General features: G+C 43.1%; 1 protein-coding gene across 1 annotated transcript in view; it reads right to left on the bottom strand.

The window, feature by feature from the left end:
- Window positions 1–22,483, bottom strand: part of LOC310857041 (copine-8-like) — a gene marked incomplete at both ends in the record, with an annotated part of 115,656 nt that extends 93,173 nt beyond the window's left edge. Inside the window, one exon of the mRNA XM_083762637.1 lies at window positions 22,401–22,483. Within this exon, the coding sequence (XP_083618763.1) occupies window positions 22,401–22,483 (83 nt within the window). The remainder of the gene's footprint in view (window positions 1–22,400) is intronic.
- Window positions 22,484–22,925: the final 442 nt, after the last annotated feature.

Below are 22,925 nucleotides of genomic sequence, written 5' to 3'. Positions count from 1 at the left end.
GTCGCACTTTAACATATCACAGAGAATGTATGAAGTCAGTGAAGTGCTATTCTGAGTCTCCATTAAACGTCAGGTTACGTCACTTACTTTATCTTCATTCCCTATTCACTCTGACTATTTACCCACTTTTGTTGCGAGTCATTTGTATGTTAACATCAAGCGGCCTGTGAAAATCCAAATGAGGGCCCACATTCATATTTCAAGCATTACAGAGAAAACAGATGGGTTGGGACCTATTTTTCACTTTTCATACTCCCCGGGCACCAGCAGCAGCCGTGTGCTGAAGAGAACGCCATCAAATTTACATGACTTCTCCCGCGGCTTCAGCAAGAACAAGGCAGAAATGCGCGTTGAAGGAGTGCCATCGTCGAGCAGATGCCCCACGCCAATGAGACATTTGTGCTGTTAACGAGCATCGGAGGAGATGACATTAAATATTCACACGGATGTGACAGTGTTTCGAGAGCCAGGGGGCTGCATGAGAATCAAGGAATCAAGCTGCTGGGAGGAGTTGGGGGTTTTCAATGCCATAGTACCACATCCAGTTAAATGGAGGGAATGTATGCCCCCACCCACCAACTAGGGATGGGAATTGTCGATTAAGTCATTAATTATTAATTGATGGGGCGCCCGCTGGCCTAACGGTCCAGGCTCATGCCACATACAGGCTCTGGCCTGACTGCGTGTTGAGTGTTCGAGTCCCGTCCCGTTCTCCCTCTTTCCTGTCCGTCTTCACTGCAAGTCTGTAACTATCAAAAAAGGCACAAAAGCTAAAAACAAATCTTTAAAAAATTTACACATTTTGATAACCTTAACGGTTGATTAACCGGTTAGTAGAATTTTTATTTATTTATCTGAGAATCTTAATTTAAAACCAACCAAATGCCATTTTCGTGCTCATACCCAGGCACCCAGCCAGCCAGGCAAGTGGTTGCACTACTTCATATAAAGAAACAAATGTAAATTGAATTGCAGTATATGAGCCTGACACTCATCACAGACCATTAAATTACTGTCTTTATGCACATTATGTCAAACATTCAGGGTCATTCATTCAAGGGTCCCCAAGGAGTTCACCCTCTCTTCACCCCTACACCAAATCTCTTCCCTGAAAATCACGCGCTGAGCTTATAGATGTTCTATTTTCGCAGAATATTCGCCTATAGTATGACTTGCCCAGTATACGGAGGCAAGGATGCATCTGTTAACCAAATCTACAATGTGCTAGTTCAGCTGTAATCGCTTAGCTGCAGGCTAGATATATTATCATGTGTGAAAGTATATCTAATGTTATGTAAGCTAGTGGTTGGACAGAAAACTGAATATTCTCTATGGGGACCGGAATTTGGATGAGGTTGAGATTGTTGGAGACCAGCCAGGGGCTAATGCAGTAGGTGGTCCTCGAGGTCCAGGACCCGTGGTACTTGGTGGACCTACTAGCGAATGAATTATTTATTAGGCATCCTATCTAAATTGGATAACAATTAACTTTGTGGTAGAATAGAAAACCAACACTAGTACAAGTAAGTCGGGAGCAGCTTATTGTCAGTGTCAGCCAGTAACACGATTTAGTCTGTCCCCATTACAATGCGCTAGACCCCTGGGAGATGGATTGCTGAGGTGGAGCGCCAGACTTACCATCAGCTCCCAGTACTTCCCACACAACTTGCCGTACCCAAACCGTGCTACTCATATGCTGAGTTGGTGTTGCCCGGGATCGAACCCATGAACTTGTGGTCCAAAGACGAGAGCTCTACCGACTGATCTATAATATACTATATACACTTGTTATTTTATAACCTGAAGAACAACCTATTGACTCAACCACGTAGAGTCTGTGGGGGCCACGGGGCCAAAGTGTTGGGTGCGGCCACCCAAGTACTCAAATGCTAATCGGGTTTCTTTTGTTTTCACCTAGCCAGATGTCCACAACATCAAAGCGTGTCAGAATTTCATGGTAGTTGTTCTTGAGTCGTGACATAATAACACTGATCAAGAATTCACCAAAGAGACTCGCCTGGTTCAAGGAGCACCAGGATGAAAATGCCCCTTCTTTGAGAGCAATTGTTTCCAACTACACTACAGTGCAATCGTGGCATTTCTCGCAGATTTGCGTGCACAAAAAAGTGATTCAGCGTCTCTCTCTCCCCTGAGTGACCGGCTGCCGCCACCGCGCAATCAATCAATCAATCACTCCGCACCGATCCCATATTAAACAACCCCTCTCACTTTCCCTCTCTCTCTCTCCCCCTCCCTCCGTATCTATATCTCTCTCTCTCTCTCTCTCTCTCTCTCTCAATAATAATTATAATAATAACCTTGGACATTGGCCTATATGTAACGGTTGTGTACCCGTCCCGTCATGTAACACACACACACACACAGGGTTGGATGTTGTGGTTCTCTTTACTGGTAGCTCTGCAAATGAGTGGTTCAAGACACAGAACATATGTGGTTTAGCTCCTCCGCTGATATTGACGTCACAGCAGAGAGCTAGTCAGACTGTGGAGTACAAACATCTTATAATATTTTACATTTAACATGAAATGCATTCAGAGGGCCCCCATGAGGATTATGAAAACTCTTCGGCTCTGTATTGACTGATATACAGCCTATTGACTGTATATTCACTGGTTACAGATCAGCTGTGGATAGTGGATGAATCAGGATAGTAGGTAATCCATAAATGGTCCAGTCAGGCCCGGAAGTACCGGGGGGGAAGGGGGTGTAGTTTCCCCCCCAGCCCGTGACTCCAGGGGGCCCGAGGCTGTCAGATAATTGATCGACGACCACACAGCGTTACACAGTCACTCATGACAGATACCCATTCAAAGCGTTATCTCTCAGGGCGCTACAAATATATCTACACATCCTGCAAGTTCACTTAAGAAATAAAACTAGGTTGACTAATCATTACAAGTATAGCTCTTATTTTGAAGAGGAAGTCTGTTCCTGCCTACTTCCATGACAGACAGTTGTTTTTCCAGATCATAATATTGCCGGGAGGGAGGGACTGTAAACATTGATTAGAAGTGATGGTAGTGGTGGATTGCTTTCATATTACCATATGAAAGCCATGATGCTGCGCATCTTTGACTTAAACAATGTGTACACACTTTGGAATATACGTTTTGGGAGTCCGGTTCGGCTAGGCCCGATCGTGCGGTCGGCAGCAGAGCCTTTTTGTGCACGGCTGCATGCACGCCTGCGGCCTGCGTCCCATCAAGTATAATTTATGCTTTGCCCCACGATGGTGTCGCGCACGCAGACCTCTATGCTCACAACAGTCGCATCTGCATTGCGATGTGAGCTTGTATATCAGGTGTTCTCTGCGTGCAATACTGTTGCGCAATGAAGTATACATTTCTCCTAGGGTGCACCTCACTAGGCAACACACAAGAGGAGGTTGAATGAACTGAAACCAGCGCTCCCCAAAACAATAGGTTTGGAGATCTGTTGGGAATTTATTACATGAAACAGTCGTGCGACCAGTCTCAATGTTTGTAAACAAATAATTGGTCTATGGAAAGAGAGGACGGTTTGCATTCTCATGCTAGCTGGAGGGAGACTGAAGCCCAACACACACCGGCTCCGAACTGGTTCTATCGGCGCGTCAGGCAAGGCGTCAGCGCGTGTCGGACGCCGCCGGTGTGCGATAGGTTCATTGAAAATAATGGAGGCGGATGTTTTGACGCGCGGCGGTCGCAGACGGTGTGTGATGGGCTAGAGAGACGGTGGAGGGTGCTGTTTGACAAGCAGCCAGGGTCTTTAGGTGGCTGATGGCTAGTGTGATGTGTCTGGATCAGGCTCCCATGTGGAGCCGATCCCAGCATGCCCCAGATGGTACTACTGTATTCCACGCAGAGAGATAGTGCCATGCTTGTACACCCACCAACCCTTCCCTGGCTATACAGACCTCAGACGTGATAGTGACTAATGGAGATGTGCAATCTCACACAGCACCCGAATGCAAACACAAAGAGCCTACGTAGTGCAAAGTCATGCATTCAAAACTCACTCTTTAGCTCACAGATTTAAATAAGAACCATAGAAAGTACTGTTCCTGAAGAAACAGTGTTGGATCGCTAAGAACGTTGATAGTATGATAGTATTGATAGTTTGTATGTAAAAGTATTAGTAGTGTTAAAGGTTTTAAAGAGGTTAAAGCATGTATACAGTGTCAATTATCTAAAGTAATCCTGGACGCTCTGTGTTCCGCACTGACCGTTCTAGGACGGTCACGGGCAAGTCAAAGGGAGGTGGTGTTTGTTTCCTCATCAATGACACTTGGTGCACCGACGTGGTTATTGCCTCACAGTACTGCTCGCCAGTACCAGAACATCTCACAGTAAGGTGCAGACCATTCTATCTCCCCAGGGAGTTCCCCTGTGTATTGCTAACGGCTGTTTACATTCCGCCAGAAGTCAAGGCAGCCGAGGCGTTGGATGAGCTGTATGGCGTCATTAGCAAACAGGAGACTATACACCCGGAGGCCGTATCAATTGTGGCGGGGGACTTTAACCACTGTAACATGAAAACTGTGTTACCAAAGTACTACCAACATGTCAAATGCCCAACCAGAGGGAATAAAACTCTCGATCACTGTTACTCCACCATCAAGGCTGCTTATAGAGCGCTACCGCGCCCTCACTTTGGGAAATCCGACCACCTGGCCGTGCTTCTACTCCCTCCCTTTAAGCAGAAGGTGAAGTGTGAGCAGCCCACAGTGAGATCGGTACAGTGCTGGTCCACAGATCACGTTACCAAACTCCAGGGCTGTCTTGATGCGACAGATTAGACCATTTTCAAGGACTCTGCCACGAGTCTGGATGAATATGCGGATTCTGTCGCCGACTACGTCAAGTTCTGTGTGGATATCTGCATTCCAGTACGTTCCGTTCGCTCCTATCCCAACCAGAAGCCATGGATTTACAATGACATACGCATCAAACTGAGGGAGCGCACCATCGCTTTCAAATCCGGGGATGTCGAACTCTACAAGCGATCCAGGTATGAACTGAGAAGGGCTATCAAAGCCGCAAAGAGACAGTACAGAGTCAAACTAGAAAAAGTGCCCTTCCGGGCACAGGTCTCCACCAGGTTATCCACAGATCCGTGCAGTTAGAGGTAAAAACACTTTTCGGCCAGTTATAGCGCCACCTTGAGGCTGAGTTGAAATTGTTCATGTGGCATTTCGTCCTCGGCCTAGTGGGAATGTGGGTGCACAATTTCACGGAAATCACGCGATGTGTTCATGATTTGCAGCATTTTGTTTGAAACTGAGCACTCCTGTGAACTTTGGAAGCCAATCTTAACCAATCAGGATGGAGTCTGATAAATCTGAAAGACCCGTTTCGTTGAATGGCTCTAGAGAGACTGTGTACCAATTTGCGTGATGTTTGGACAACATCTGTAGGTGTACTGTGCAAAAACTTGTTTTGCACAAAGCGGCCTCCTGGTGGCGCTATAACAGGCCGTTCTGGAAAGTTTGGGGCAGAGGTTCATCGTTGGCATCCAGGGAGTGTGTGCGCAAAATATGGCATCGACCGGGTTAACGGTGGCCGAGATTAGCTGTTCACGGACACACGGACGGACGGACGGACGGACACACGGACGGACGGAGTGCAAAACATACTCTCCCCACATGCCTTCGGCCTGGTGGAGACAATAACCAGTGGCTGCAAAAATGTCCTCCAACCAAGCTCCCACGCAGAGACTTTTTTTCCCCCTCTAAGGAGAGTACAAAGTAAACTAGAAAAAGTGCCCTTCTGGGCACAGGTCTCCACCAGGATTTCTTCCTCAGCCTAGTGGGAATATGCGTGCACAGTTTCATTGCAATCGGACGCTGCGTTGAGGAGTTGTGGCGATTTGTACAGCACTCCTGTGAACTTTGGAAGCCAATCTTAACCAATCAGGATGGAGTGTGAGAAATCTGAAAGACCGGTTTCGTTGAATGGCTCTAGAGAGACTGTGTACCAATTTGCGTGATGTTTGGACAAAATCTGTAGGTGTACTGTGCAAAAACTTGTTTTGCACAAAGCGGCCTCCTGGTGGCGCTATAACAGGCCGTTCTGGAAAGTTAGGGGCAGAGGTTCATCGTTGGCATCCAGGAAGTGTGTGTGCAAAATTTGGCATCGACCGGGTTGTTTTGCACAAAGCGGCCTCCTGGTGGCGCTATAACAGGCCGTTCTGGAAAGTTTGGGGCAGAGGTTCATGGTTGGCATCCAGGGAGTGTGTGTGAAAAATTTGGCATCGACCGGGTTAACGGTGGCCGAGATTAGCTGTTCACGGACGGACGGACGGACGGACACACAAACGGACGGACGGAGTGCAAAACATACTCTCCCCACATGCCTTCGGCCTGGTGGAGACAATTAGAACTCAACTACAGCGGCTGTGACTCGCGGCGAATGTGGAGCGAACTGCAGGCGGTTACGGGCTATAAACCCAAGTCAGGAAATATCACTGACACCTCCGCGTCTTTACCGGACGAGCTGAATAACTTTTTTGCCCGCTTCGAGGCGCCTTAAAATTTTGGCTTAAGTACAAAAGGACTAGTGAACTTGTATGAATTGAAAGTGTCTTAACTGGCTGTATCACAGTGTGGTAGGGTAACACGACCGCTCAGGATTGCAATAGGTTGCAGAGGACCATTAAAACAGCAGCTAAAATCATCTGCACTACAGAATTACCCAGTCTCCATAACATCTACACCACTCGCTGTAAGAAAAAAGCCCATAACATCATGGAAGACACCAGCCACCCCGCAAATACCCTGTTCAAACTACTCCCTTCCAAAAAACACTACCAGAGCATCAAATCTCGTACCACCCGTCTCAGTAACAGTTTTTACCCCCAGGCAGTCAGGCTGCTGAACAGCTGACCTTGAACTGTATTGCACTTCACTTCACTTGCACTTTTCTTTTCCTGTTTTTTGTCCTTTCTTGCACTATAGATGTTTGTTGGACATTGCTGGTTGTAGCAGTGGTTGCACCACTAAAAAATAAAATAATAAAAATCATTTTGCCGATATGTCCTAAGTAGGCCGGACGTTGTAGTGCTGTTTGTTAGTGGGTTTCTTCTAGCTAAAAGTAATAAAGTATGAAGGACTAAAACGGGCTTGAAGATAACATTAGTGTGATCGCCTTAGCCATCCCCAGAGCCATAGAGTAAGACAGAGTTACAACATTCAGGGGGCAGAAAACTGAGCGCTCGAGCGCTGTTCATGCAGCCTGGAGAGTGACAAGCTGTTAAGTATTGTACAGTGACAACTAAAGTCTCTGTAATATTCCTGTTGTACTATTACTAAAAAACAATCTAAAAAAAAGAGATTTAAGATCATTCAAGTCCAGGACATTCACTCTTCGCAATGCTCTTCGCCAATAAGTCTATGTAAAAGAGCCACTATTGGACTGGCCCAATGAAGTGAACGGAAATGTCGTAACTGTGTCTTACTCTATGGCTCTGGCCCACAATAAGGGTGCCTGAAGAAGACCTTACAGGTCAAAACGTTGGTTTCTGTTAATAAACTTCCAGCATCGTGGCTATGAGTGTGCAGCCTTTTTCTTCAGCGCACACGCACACACACACACACACACACACACACACACACACACATGCACACGCACATGCACATGCACACACAAACTGGAGGAGAGTGAAATTGTAGAAGGTGTCTAGCATTTGAATGGACAAAAGAATGAGTGAGGGGCACTAATATATTGAAGTCTAACTCATGTTGATTAGGTGATGTAATGGTGATGTCAAACAAAGCGTGCAAACACAAACATTAAACGCCATTAACAATAAAGAGACAATATGACGTAAATGACACATTATGAAATTTTACAAAACAAACATTGAACTAAAGACAAACACAAAACACAGCACCAAATGGCGAGAGAGTTACGTTCCAACAAGGAATGGGGGGAGGAAAAAGGCCATAAAGGAGAGAGAGAGAGAGAGAGAGAGAGAGAGAGAGAGAGAGAGAGAATCAATACATTATATTGTGCAATTAAAAGAGACTGCTGAATGTCAGACAAAGTGAGAGAAATGATTAATTTGAAGCACAGGCAACAGCTGTTTGGTTATATTCCAATCTAGAGAATGGTGAGGTACCCACGTCAAACGGGACGAGATGTGTTGATAGATACGCGGAACATATTATCAGTGCATGTATTATTTACAGATGGATTCATCATGACCAAAGGATGCAATGATGGGCAGATGGTGTAAAACGATCTTGGCAGGAAAGCACAGTTACTATGTTTGGTCCTAAATGAGTGTTTCTCATTGTAAATCAATGCACGTTCTACACGGATATCTGCAAATTGACTGCTCCTCAGGTCACAGGTCAGTGAGGTCACACACGTATACATTCTCAGTTACGCGGGTGTACAGTGTCTTACTCAAGGACACAGAATGAGCCTTGCCTGAACTACTGCAACCCCATAAAATGTCTGGCTAAGCTAATTCTCATAGTAGGTGAGGGCCGTCTCACCTGCCCTATGCTGATCACATGCAGCATCATAAAAACACAACACAATATTCTTCCATCCCACCCAACCCAATCAATTTAAAATCATCTCAGCAGTTACATTACAGCCAACCTAAACACGGCAGCTCTCGGATTCGGTACGTTAACCCCATAAGCCCTACGTTACATTGTATGACAAATAATCCGAAAATAGTCCGTCTACGAGCTCACAATGCATCGTGATCAGGCACATTGTGAGCTTGTAGATGTGTAAAATAGGGACGCCGGGTTGAAAGTGGTAAAATAGGTCAGGGATCTGCAAAGCCAGTAGAGGAGATGAGGCTTGTCTGGACATTCTCAGAAGCAAAGAAAGAAAGCTGCATGAATGTGACTGCTTTGCATTTAGGACAGAATCAGCATAATAAACATTACAATAGTGCTCTTCATTAAATCAATATTCTCTAATAGGGCATTAATGTAAATAAGATATGCCACCACTTATTTATCACTTATTAAGGTATCCATCTGACAATGTCAATGCTCCACAAATTCTCTGGCCCTATCCGATTAAAACACCACAGGCAGAATTTTCATAGTCCGTATCATTCGACTGTAATCGGCGTCCAAAGTTAGTGGGAGGGGCCTGTTTTACAACAAATGACACAAATCACCAGCGGAATGTCCAATCCACCCCAAAATGCATTCACATATCGAGGGTGGTTTAACCAACGGAGAACCCAAAGCAATTCCAGCAATTCCAATTGTAAAGGCAGATCTGCCCTCCATGCCATTTACTTAACTGATTACCTAAAAAAAAGGTGAGAACTCCCACAGCCACAACACTAGAGGGAGCGTGAATAATGATCTGGTGCGGCTGGTGCCACCCACTTTTAGAACAAATATGGGTATTGGGTAAATTCACCTTCCACAACACTGCCACTCAGGTTTGGAATTCCTTGCCCCCTTCCCTCAAAACTAGCAAATCACTGGTTTCCTTTAAGAAAGGACTGAGAATTCGTCACTATCATCCGGTCAATAGAAGAGAAGATGATTGCCCCATAGCCTCGGAAACCCAGAAGTTTTTATTTCCAGGGAGAAGAAAAAAAGTCTGGGTCCGAGTCCACTTCAATCCGGCATAGAGTAGCGCAAACGTCGATCACTCTGCTGATTTCTGATCGTCTGCACCTTTGTTAAATTGACGCACACACGCACACCCGTACACACACACACACACTCCTCTCTCTCTATGTCACTCTAATTGCGGGAGCTGCCTATGCCATAGAAAGCATAGGTGGACCCCAGGCTAATTGCCCCACAACTCTCCCCCCTCCAATTAATTTCTATTCCAATCTGTGCATAGATTTAATGTTTTTTGAGATATTTAAATTGTTATTATTGTTATTGTGAATGAATGCATGGGACTCGAATGGAATCAAGACCGCAAGGTCTTTCTTCGGTGCTGTCCTTTTGGACCAAATGTGCTTTAATGTACCCTGCACTGTTAGCAACTTATTGTCTAAAAACATTATCAATCAATCAATCTATATCCAACTGACAATGTCAATGCTCCACATTTACTTTATAAACAGTAATTAAATGTTACTTGTGCTCAATGGCTGAAACCTACCTTATACTATAGACATCACTGACACATTTACATTGGCCATTGTAATAGAGTGATGGATATGTGACATATACTCTATTGTCTATACTCTGCACTACACAAACCCAATACGCCCATATACAGTATAGGAATGACACTATTACTCAGGCTGTCACATGAACCATGAACAAACCCGATATGCTCATATCGGCATATATGGATCTGGTTGTCCAGAGCCACAGATCCGACCAGGGGGGGTCGTTCGCTGTTTGTTTTCGTGTAGCTACGAAGACTGTAACCAATGGATGAGCCCTACAGTCTTCGGAATTTAATTAACTAACTTTAATTATCAACTAACTTTATTACACAGCTTGGTTGAAAACTTGATTCTGATTGGTCAATCGTTGAATTCAGCTGTGTTTTATTTCTGGATAATGACCGCTCCGCTCTATAACAGACCGCTGTCTTTAATCAAAGCCTCAGAGCACCTGCTGCGCCCGGCTTGATTTACTGCTGAATACGCACACAATGTCATTTACAGCTAAACATTGCTCTCAAAAATGTTTTTGAAAAACTTTGAGCAACAAATAGATTCTAAAGTGGATTATATTGGATCAACTCACTTCCTTGTTTTCCAACTGCTGCTGCAGAAACAAAGAATCGTATTTAATACTTTCATTAATTTTGTAAGCAAGGAAATACCTTGTTTTGTTGTGGCTCAATTTATGTATTAAGTAGCCGTGTAATAAGCGGGATAATGCATGGCTAGGTGATCATATAAATCATATATCAAATCATATGATATGATATGAACCACCTCCACTTTGCGTCAGTGGTTAATCACCATGTCAGTGATTTATCTATCAACAATGACCACTCAGCCATACATTATCCCTTACATAAGGACTAGCTGTTTAAAGACTAGATTGTAAATATTAAAGTAATTTCCGGACTGTCTATTTAATAAGGGACATTCACGCTCATAGGCCTACTCGTGAAAGTTAGAAGAACTAACCTACATGAAACATTGGATTGCATAAACATCACTTTAGTAATAAGGAAGTCACATATTGTAACATATTATAGATAATAAATTATAGTATACGCATGCATAGAGCTCTTCACAGGTTCAAAATGATGGACCCAAACCTTAATGGACCCCTGAAATTGGTTCTGAGATCTGAGTGTAGCTGACATAAAAGAAATATATATATTTTAAATAAAAAAGAAAGAGGCACCCGCACACTGGAATGACATTAAATTGTATGTTTTCACATCGATGAATAAAGTAATCCATGACCGAGTCCATGGAGGTTTGATGCGTTTTGTACGTGCGTGCTCTCTCAGCTTTCACGCTAACTGATGGGGAATAACTTTGTTCCCCCATAATTTGCGCTGCAGTGATCTGATCTGATCTGATCCCGGGTCAGCTGCAGTCACAGCAGCACTTGATATAGCAGCCCGAGCCCCTGCTGTTTCCACACCTACTATACAGCCAACATACAAATAACGATGATTGTTGTGTAGCTTGTAATTAATAATTGTCTAAATAATTGCCATAATTCCGAAAGCCAGAGATTGTAGGGGGTAGCGCCCCTCAATTATATATATACACACACTCACACACAGTGTGTGTGTGTGTGTGTGTGTGTGTGTGTGTGTGTGTGTGTGCGCGTGCGTGTGTGTGTGTGCCATTTTAGGTGTCAATATGATGTAAATATATTCACTGTGGAAACTTGTTTTTTACTTAAAACATACAGTATACTGTAATAAGAGAAGTACTGTAGTGACAATATACATGCGTTGTGAGCTTGTAAATGTGCTATTTTCTGTGAATGTTCGCCTCAAGAATAGGGAAGCATCTACTAGGGTTCATGTGGTTATAATCAAGGCCCAAATGAAGAGCCTCAATATACCAGATAGACACATGGGGTGCCATTTTGAAGATCCGTTTTACAATGGGGTAATACATAAATTGCCCTCGCTCTGCGCACAATCGTATAATGAAAGGCATATCGGCCCGTGTTGAACGCACACACATATGGCATACGGCGTTCCTGAATATTTTAGCATTGTGGTTGTGTCCATATGTTAATTATTTTTCGCTTTGCGCAATTTGCTATTAAGTCCCTTGACCTAAAAACACTCAGCGCATAACGATTAGACACGGGTCTGACCACCTCATAAACGCAAAAAGCACTGTTTGATTTTACACTTGAGCCGCTCTGGGAGGCTGCTGGAGTGTTGCCATGTCTGTTTATTATAAGCGGCTTCTTTTTCTGTAAAGTTGCTTGTAAATATTGGTATTTGACTAGTTGTACTAGTTGTGGTTGCTTTTCTTGTTTCTAAAGTGGTTATTTGGGCTTTTCTCCTAATGTTGTTTAAACCAGTGATCCTCACACAGCACATTCCCATGTCAAGGATCCCCAGATGAATGCATTTGCCCAACTAAGGACGCTAATCCAAAAATTTAATTAATTTTTTCCAAGATTACTTTTGAAAATAGCAGATCTATACCAGCTCACAATGCATCACATTCATTCATTAAAACTATGAACTCTGACTGCAGGGGGATATATAATGATCATTATAACAATGTGCAAGAACATATTTAAAAAGAAGGAAGAACTTTATATTTGTGGACAATCAAAATGTTTTTTTATTGTAATGTGGTGTCATTAAAATTAATCTGGATATGGCAGACTTACTATCTAGAAAAAAAAACATGGCACTTAATTTAAAATAGGTTACAGACCCCTGTTATATGCGCTTATTTTTATAGACCTATTTACTTGTTTCTATGAGACATGGCAACAGCCTCTTTTTGCGTCTTTTTTTGTAAAATGTTGAGATTAGAAACGGCCATAATTCTTTCATTTCTCAACCTTAAAAATAATAAATAAAACATAAATAAAAACATCTCCATAATCCGTGGGAAGTTTGCTTTCATATGCTGTATCACACCCGATTCAAGTCTTCTTCAATAAAATGCTAAGAGCGAAGACCATATACCATCGGGGCCACAGGCACAGCATTAAGCAGCAGCATTCAACTCATTCCTTCATCATGACTTGAATGAAATAAAATATAATAAACGTTATTTTACTGGTGTTTTTCAATAGAAACAAATTATTTTGAGGCATAAAGGTGACAGCATGCAGTGCAATAGGAATAATTAACCCAAATGTGACTAAGTCATGTCATGTCTTCTATGGTGCCAGCCTGAAGAAATGTAATACCACGATCCCCAAAGTGCGCATTCCGTATGTGACATCAGCTGACTGGTAAAGAGAATAGTACGGACATGTTGATTGGGTACGTCTCAAACACTCCTTAAACACACCCATGACTAATTCAAGGCCGTTTTGCGCAATCCACGGGGTGTCGAAAGCGCTTCTTAACATGCCCAAAATTGCAATATGACATACCACACGCCCCCAGCTCATAAAACTGTAATATGATTAGAAATATTATTTGAACTGCTTAATGGAGCCCAAACTGTCTACAGCCCAGCACAGACCACCCAATCTCCTTACAAATTGAATGGGTCAGTCGGCTGGGACTGACTGAAAGTGATCAATACAAAGTCCTTTGATGGATGTTATAAGTGAGAGATGTTAGTGTGAGACACCTACCCAACTACCCACCTTCCCTTTCTGAAGCCCAGCCACTCCTTTCCGACAAGGTGTGTTAAAAGTGGTTGTTAATAAAAGAAGGTTTTCAATAAATAAGAAGGCAGCTAAATCCATTTCTCTCTACATTAGCTATATTTTTCTCAGAGCAAGAGGGGAGGCTTAGCAAAGCTGAGAACAAGTCACGACATCATACCACCCCCATTCATGTTGGAGTGAATACTGCACCAAGCAAGGAGCTTCCAATTTCCCTTTCCTTTATGCTGTCCTGTTCGACTAAATTAAAAAGCTGAAAGTATTTATTTGCAAAAATAAAGTACTAATAATTGTCTCTGTGAACTGAAAATGATGCTGAACATAACCCTCTTTCTACGGTTTTGATGGAATTATAACAGTCATCACCTTTACCATACCATGATAAAAATCACCAATTAGATCTGTCCCTTGAAAGCTTAATATAAGAAAAAATGTGTTACATCAGTCAACAAGCAGTCCCAAAGCATAGAAGCCGGTATGGTAAGATTGGCTGTGGCTTTTGTGTGAAAGTGATGGACCAGCTCTTATCTCTGGAGTAACTAGTCAAAGCTATGCCTTCTGGTGCTTTAACTAGGCCAAACTCATTAGTGCAGGCACTTAACCATAACCCCCAGTGCGGACCTCCCAGTTATCTCTCAATGCAGCCTGTCCAATTTGTACCTGCCACCTGATGCTGTTGGTTTAATGCTCTCTGCTCCGATTCGCTTAAAGGCACATTTCATTAAACAAATAAACACTTGATTGATGCTCTAAGGCCTGATTTACAGCCAAATCCAGCCTGAATGTAGCCTGAATCAGATCTGTGTCACTTCAAGATAGAAATCCGATTTGCTTAAATAAGTCTAAATGTAGACAGGTCACATGGAATCCGATTCTTTCAAATGTGACTTGAGTCACATCCAGAGGTTAGAGCCATATGAAATCCGTGTTAACGGAATCGCGGAAATGACCAATAAAAATGGAATTGGAATAAAACGCGGAATATTGCGGAATTGGCCCTAATCTGGGCTGAAATTCAGTTTTCGGGAGAAAATGGAACATTCAGTGGTCAGGTTTGTTCAGAAATCAAGTGAAGACGGAGGAGCGAGCTTTTTAGCCACACGTGCGAACGTGCACATACGCAGTAAGCATGTCGTTGTTGTTTACGTTGTCAGTTGCTGTGCGTTGCTGTGTTGTGCGGCATGTGAGCGGGCTAGCCAATAAGCCATAAGGTCTCTGTGTTGCGGGTGGAGAATTGTGTAGGGTGTGTGTGGTGTAGCCGCAATGGGTGGTGAGAACATGAGGGGGATGTTGCACAGCAATCGGTGACCCCTACATTAAGCTGTGTCCTTCCCAACATGTTGGCAGGGCTAGTTGTGTGTTTTGGGGTAAATGTATTAAATGTGGGTATGTCTGGCGTGCACATTGGTGCGGATCGGAGGGTGTGTTTTCGTGAGGTCCCGGAAGGCTGGCCGTGGGCCGTGGTGTGTGATCCTGGCGGCCGAAGTGTGCTGCATTGTTGCTAAACGGCAATCCTGCCCTGAGCTAATGTGACGCGCAGGTGTGCTTAGTGCTTGTGTGTGTACCTGTGTGTGTGTGTGTGTGTGTGTGTGTGTGTGTGTGTGTGTGTGTGTGTGTGTGTGTGTGTGTGTGTGTGTGTGTGTGTGTGTGTGTGTGTGTGTGTGTGTGTGTGTGTGCCTGTGTGTGTGTGTACCTGTGTGTGTGTGCTGTGTGTGTGTGTGTGTGTGTGTGTGTGTGTGTGTGTGTGTGTGTGTGTGTGTGTGTGTGTGTGTGTGTGTGTGTGTGTGTGTGTGTGTGTGTGTGTTTTCAATTAATCGATAATGGCAATAATAGTATCGTATGCCTTGCTGATAATAGTATCATATCGTACCATGGTGATATGGCAGGAAATGCTGTGTGTGACGTGGCTTTAAAACAAACAAACAGTTTTTGGCAGTTACAATATATGAATAAATCTTTTGCATTTATCCATCAAAACATGTTTTTTTCCCTTGCTGTTTGTTTAAATGTTATCCACTAAGTTTTTCAAATTGGTTTGGAAACTTTAAAATGTTCGACACTATATTTGTCAAACAAAACATTGGCAATCGGTGATCTAGGGCCCCCGGTTTATTTCCATTTCCGGTAAAAAGAAATGCATAAAAAGCAAAATACAGAATTCAGAAATATTAAAATTAAAAAAACTGAATTTGGGAAAAAATAAAATGGAATTGGGAAAAGAATCAAACAGATTTCATATGGCTCTACCAGAGGTGGTTTCAAATCTGATTTAAATCCGATCGGAGGAGATCTGTCTCAGTCTGAATGCAACGACCACATGAATGAATGACCCAAGTCACAAGTCAAACTGTCCAAACGTCACTTGCAGCGCGACCCGAGCGCTACTGACGTGACGTCATTACAGAGCGCGAGTATTTTCATTTAAGTAAACAAACAAGAGACCAACCAAACGAGACCAAAAGAAAGAAAACAAGCGAGAGGACAGAAAAGAGAGAAAACAATAGTGCAACACACGTTTGTTTTATAGGAATAATGTCACTTCATTATGTCAGCATTAAGCGGATGCTGGACAAACGGTGAAATCTGTACCAAAGTCCTGACGTCACTCGCTCATCCCCTGGTCCAGGGTCACAGAAGTTTCATTTGAAATAGTCTCATATAAGCATTGTGGTCCAAAAATAAAAAAAACTGTCTCAGCGATATTGTCAGTATCGTTACAACAGTCAGTCACTCATATTTGATACAGTCTGTTTCTAGCGAAAATGTTAATTTGGCAGCAGTAACATACTTGTAAACTTGTAAACACACACGAACAATGCATAACACAAACATTGAAGACAAAGGTGAGGACGCAAATTCTGATTGGCCGGAATGAGATGATGATAAGAGCGCCCCTCACTTCACACGGGTGTGAGGTTTATTATTACCCATTGCATCCAATCTGTCATTTTCTCCCTCAAACATGGATGGCTTCTTTAACGCCTGGAAATAATTAGGTCTAGGAAATATTGGTGATCTTTATGTATTATGTCAGATTGTGTCAGCCAAGTATGACTCGAACAAATTCTAATTAAGAATTACAAATTTCTGACATTTGGGACTCCAGTTTAGAGCACGTCCATACAGTACTTGCTCTTTAAATGCTAAACATTGTCTAATCCAATTTAAAGTCCTACATACATAAGACCCTTTTTTATTTCAAATGTATATTCAAATTATTTGAAATAAATGTCTATAGACAGAAGAAACGTCTGTCAGAGTTTGCCTAAAGCAAAGATATTTTAGTTTACATTGCGTTTAGATTATAGCATCATTGGCCCCTGAAGTAACGTGAGAATCTGACAGCCCTTCAGGCAATGAACTCAAACATCACAAGATGCAACAAACAGAACAGACAAATCTCTGACACTAAAAGATAATTCCAACACATGCATGTTCCAAAAAGGCAGTAACCCAAAGGCAAATTATCTGATTAACTGCTAAATTACTATGTACTGTATCTGTATCCCTTAGTGCTGGTTTTCCCCTCCTACTAATAGTATCTAGTCACATTCACCCTTCCTCACAGTCACACCCATTCATACACTGTCACTGACAGCAGAGGCAGCCAAGCAAGTTTCAATATCTTGCTCAAGGACATACAAACGTTGATATTATTATGGGAGGATCAAAATGGATAGCAGTGTGATGAAAACTACCTGGGCATACATACTTGGTCCCTGATTGGCCGAGTGACGCCACCGACATAAACAGCCAATTACAGTGCTTGCGCAATTAAAGACTATGACTAAAACTAAAATCTAAATTTGCTGTAAAAAACAACACTGCTGGATAGTTCCACCACCTGAGACAGTGCCTCTTAGGAAGTGAATTAAACCCGTTTGTCCATCAAGCGTCTATGTGGGAAGGCAGACAATCTTCACTATTAGAGGACCAATCAAGAGCACCGAAGTTTGATGTCAATATCGGTAGAGGGCGCAAATATACGGGTTCATGTACTTTTTATTTGCATTGTAATCCCCATAGGGGGATTTTAGATCGGCTCATATAATAACTGTGTTTGAAAAATAAACATGTCATCCAGGCCGCTTCACTCATATGGATATGAAGAATCAACAACACTATTGTTACTGCTACTGAATTAGTTACATTTTCACTAGAAACAGACTGTATCAAATATGAGTAACTGACTGTCGCAAACGACACAGAGACACCTCCCTGACAATAACGCAGAGACATAGAGGTAGCAGCATACCTTCCTGTGAAACTGTTCTCTTCCTCAAGGAAGTTGAGCTATCTGCTGTGACAAATCCATGACGGAAATAGCAAGAGTCAATATTTTCAGTACTTTTAATACTACCTCTACTACACTACTACTACTACATCTCAGAGGCAAATATTAAAATCCAATGCAATTATTTTAAACTTTAGCCCTATAGATTTTGTCCATTTTCGGCTGATCTACTGTAAGCTCGTGGGCCTGTAGATCTATTAAAAAAAAGAAAAATACATTTGAAAAGTTGTGAAATGGGACATTCTGCACAATGAGTACTTTCTACTTTGAGTACATTTTGATACCAATACTTTTGTATATTTTGAATTCCGGACTTGTACTTGTAAGAAAGTATTTACCGTGACGTAAAATTGCCCATTCAATGTCAATGGGAATTTCATCTTTGTGTAGGACAAAAATAGACACTAAGCCGATTTGCTCATGTACATATGACAGAATTCTCCATTCATTGTCAATGGGAATTTAATGTTTGTGTAAGACAAAAATTTACAGTAATAGCTAAATATATATATAATATAGGAGGCCCCTCAAAAAAAGAAGAGAAAAATTGCGTCCTCACTTTTCCATCTTCACTTTTGTCTTCAATGTTTGTGTTCACACAAACCCGGACAGCTGGGCATTTGAGGGGCTAGTGCCCCTCAAAAATGTCAAATCTAATCCTCTCTTTCCGGTCTAGACCAAGCCCCCAAGGAGGCTCTCCAGCGTTGTGGTTAGAGCGTGAATTGCAGGCGGACCCGTGGATTCATGACCGGGAAACCCCGTGCAGCTGGGCTTTAACATTGAGCGCTCGTTTGCACTTCCGCATTTGACCACCAAAATGTGGTGGTCAAATGTGGAAGTAGACGGTTCTTCCGGGTGCTTCAAAACGCCACTGAGCAACTTCCACTGACTTGAATAACGGGGGGCGGGGCTATCGATCCGTTTCAGTCTCTATTCTTTCATTACTCTATGGTCTAGACTCACAAGTCGGTCTTCTCTAAATGCTTTGCTCAACCAATTATATTTGTAAATGTCAGTGGTTCTCAACCAGTGGTCCAGGGATCACCAGTGGTCCTTGAGGGGGTTCCAGGTGGTCCCCCCAGTTAAATACGCTCAGTTATTTATGATCGTTTGCCTGTTGTCTCTCCTATGGTACCACTGCCACATCAATACAGCATGGAATTGTGGACAACTAAATATTTTTGTTTTGGGTCTGAGGATAAATGTCATCAAATGGTGGCTCAAATGCAGAATAAATAATGGGCGTTGATGTGAAAAGGGTTGAAAACCACTGATATATAAAATGCATTATAGAAACAACTCAAAGTCCTTCACATGATTGCTTTCCAAAGCCGTGGCCATAGAAGCTGTAGTAATCCCCATATCAACATAGGAAGAGATCTTCAATTGTTTGGCAATGTGAGGCTATTTCTGTATTAGTACGTAGGTAGCCACCCGATACAGAATGATAGACCAATACAGTAAAGCACCCATAGACCATCATATCCTCAAATATTCTATGCAACACACAATCCAAGACTGATGCCATGAAGAGTAATATGTATTGCTAAGATCGGGACATGGAGCAATATTGATGGCCATGTTCACACCCTTTCACTCAGTCCATTCCCATAGCGGTGTGTGTGTGTGTGTGTGTGTGTGTGTGTGTGTGTGTGTGTGTGTGTGTGTGTGTGTGTGTGTGTGTGTGTGTGCGCGCAGGGGGAGGGCTCCAGGCAGCAGCTGATTGGGGTTATCTCCTCTCATTGATGTACACTATATTTAGGCTGGAGCTAATCAATCTGTCAGTTCGCTTCCTCATGAATAACCTCAGGTGACATGTCTGGCAATAAGCCTGGATTTACTGACTAAATGAGGAGGGTCTATATCGGAGGTAAAAAAAACATCAGTGAATATTTGTGTTCACATAGATATACCCGCTAAATATTTATCCACCTGGATATCCATATATTCAGGCTGATGTCCTCAATAATGAACCTCTGACAGGCACTTGGGTGGCAGCGGCGCAGGCCTTACTGCCTTCCCACCCATTGTGGGTTTGGAACATTGGATCCACTGTGATGCATCCATCTGGCTACAACCACAATAGGCCAGTGTTTGGGAGATGGATCAAAAGCGTATTCCTATGGGCTGGGGCGGGCCAGGCAGCACCTGGCTGTATATTCCTATGGGCTGGGGCGGGCCAGGCAGCACCTGGCTGTCAGCCGGGAGTGTTGCGTTGGGGGGCGGAATGAGTACATCCTCCTGGTGCTAGGGCTCCTCACTAGTAGCAGGTGAGTTTTGTGTGTGTGTGTGTGTGTGTGTGTGGGGGCGGGATCAGTTGGCATAACACAAAATTGGGTAGGAAAAAGGGGGGTGAAAAAAAAGAAGGCAAGAGCTGTTTTTATTTGTGTATTTTATTGCCAAAAATAGATTTTGGGGACTGATTAGCTCTGGTCCATAGCTCTAATGCATTGCATTTAGAGCTATGTTACTCTCAACTTCCGCCACTCGCATGAATGCAGACCAGCCTCTCGTCTTGAACGTTTTTGCTACTCACCAAAATAAAGGCGGGTTGTCTCATTAGAAAGTCTACTTTCCTTAGTGGGAGCACTCTGAGCCCCCCACCACACTTATAAACGGTACTTTTTGGCCAGAAAGAGATTTTTTTTCACCGGAGGAAAAATATTCTTTATGAGGCAATTCTCTGGGCAATATCGGTAGAAGGCGCAGTGGAGTAACTAAAGGATTTTTTTCCTGTTGGAAACAAAATCCTTTTTTGGCCAAAAAGTACCATTTATACGTGTGGTGGGGGGCTCAGAGTGCTCCCACTAAGGAAAGTAAGCTTTCTAATGACACAACCCGCCTTTGTTTTGGTGAGTAGCAAAAACGTTCTTTATTTACGCTAAAGACGACAGGCTGGTCTGCATTCATGCGAGCGGCGGAAGTCGAGACGCGAGAGTAACATAGCTCTAAATGCAACGCATTAGAGCTATGGACCAGAGCTATAGGGACTGATGACTATAAGCTGAGAGGGGGGCTGAGAGGGGTTGCATTGCATGAGTATAGCAAAGAAAATGCCTGTAGCCTATATGGTTGAATATTACAGTCACACTCTCTCGGTAACAGGTACGGTCGCCCCTTTTCCATCTCGCCCCACTACTCTACCTAGCTGTAAATAACAAACATAATTCATGTTGGTGATTATATAAAAGGTATTATCATATTAATTTATCATTGTTAAATTCACTCTGTATATACATAGGCATAATAGCATGATGATGCCATTACAAAACATGGTCTACATGGAAGAAATGTGTTTAATAAAACAAAATTAACTGCTAGAAGGTCCTAAATTAACTTAATTAAGCAGTCACCGTCTCTGTGTCATGTTATTCTTTCTTAATTTTACAGAGTATACAGATCGACTACAATACAATCAAATAAATCTGTATACAAGATAATTTCACCCCTTGCCGAGAATGAAGTGCTGCATGATGGCAGGGGTAGAGTAGCTGGTAGAACGGCGAAAAATAAAACTTCTGGGAACTCAGATTAGTGTCGAAGTGTCCTTGATCAAGACTCTGTCTGAACCTCTAATTGCTCCCCTCCCGATGTGCAGTTGGTGTTGGTGCCTTGCATGGTTCGGTGTGTGAATCACAGATTGTGCATTGCATTCACACTGTGAATGCAATGCACAATCTAGCTTTGGGTAAAAGTGCTATATAAGCACTCCCATAAGTCTCCCTTGACGTATACCGCTGCTGCTGCTGCTGCTGCAGGGTACCACACGCGAGGTTAGGTTAGGTACCTGCAGGCACTAACCACACTGTCTGGGGAAATGCACTTAGAAGTATAAAGAAGACAAATTTCCACACGTGGACAATAAATGAAACTAACTAACTAACTACATTATCTGACTACAGCCTCCCTCTTCACTTTCTCTTCCTTGACAGTTTTCAGTTACTATTATTTTTTATTTCACGAAGGAAGGACGAGTGAGTGGTGGAAGCTCCAAAGCTATCGCACAAACAAAAAGGGGCACATAACCACAGTCTATGCACATAACATAACATTCCTTTAGTGGCGCCGCCCTGGGACAGCGTTAACTCGCTCAGTACAATCTCTACCCTTTCACCTAGCCGGCGGTACCGCCGTCCAAAATACAGGGTCCATCCCGAAAGAGGCTACCCTTAGCGCACGGACGGAATCAACAGCCGAAACCAGACCAAAGATGTTGACATTCCATTCACATGAAGCCGCATGCTACATATTATTCACAATACGAATGCATGAATATTCCCAGAGTCAGACTATTGTTATAAACAGAAGATAGCAGGCAGGCACATTGTTGTTGTTGTTGTTGGTGGTGGTGGTACTCACCTACAAGATACAGAGAGTTCAACTTTGGTGGCAGGTATGGCAGCGGTGAACGGGTCGAAGTCCCCAATACACGCCATATTCATTCAAGGTATACCTATATCTTCGGAAATCTCCCTCTTCTCCTTGCAGTCCCTGGCTTTGCAGTGGCACGACTTGAGATGGAAGAAGAAATGGTCTAAAAACGTGTTCTCGCGTGTTGTCTATATTATAATCGCCTCGGAAAGGAATATAGCAGCGTGTCCGCGCGCTCTGCGCGTCTCGCTCCAAGATGCCTCGCGCTCACATTACACTACATTGAGTGAAAGGCAGCTAGCTAGGGAGGAGGGGCTGCTGTGTGTGTGGTTGAACTAAAAGAGAAGAAATGTCGCCGTCCATTAATTAACGAAGAAATACATATGTGTAGCCAATTAATCCATTATACACGTGTGTGTGTGTGTGTGTGTGTGTGTGTGTGTGTGTGTGTGTGTGTGTGTGTGTGTGTGTGTGTGTGTGTGTGTGTGTGTGTGTGTCAGTGTGTGTGTGTGT

This window comes from Protomyctophum parallelum (genome assembly GCF_964188405.1).
Source record: "Protomyctophum parallelum genome assembly, chromosome: 4".
Classification (NCBI taxonomy): domain Eukaryota; kingdom Metazoa; phylum Chordata; class Actinopteri; order Myctophiformes; family Myctophidae; genus Protomyctophum; species Protomyctophum parallelum.
This window is presented reverse-complemented; position numbering and strand designations above follow the sequence as displayed.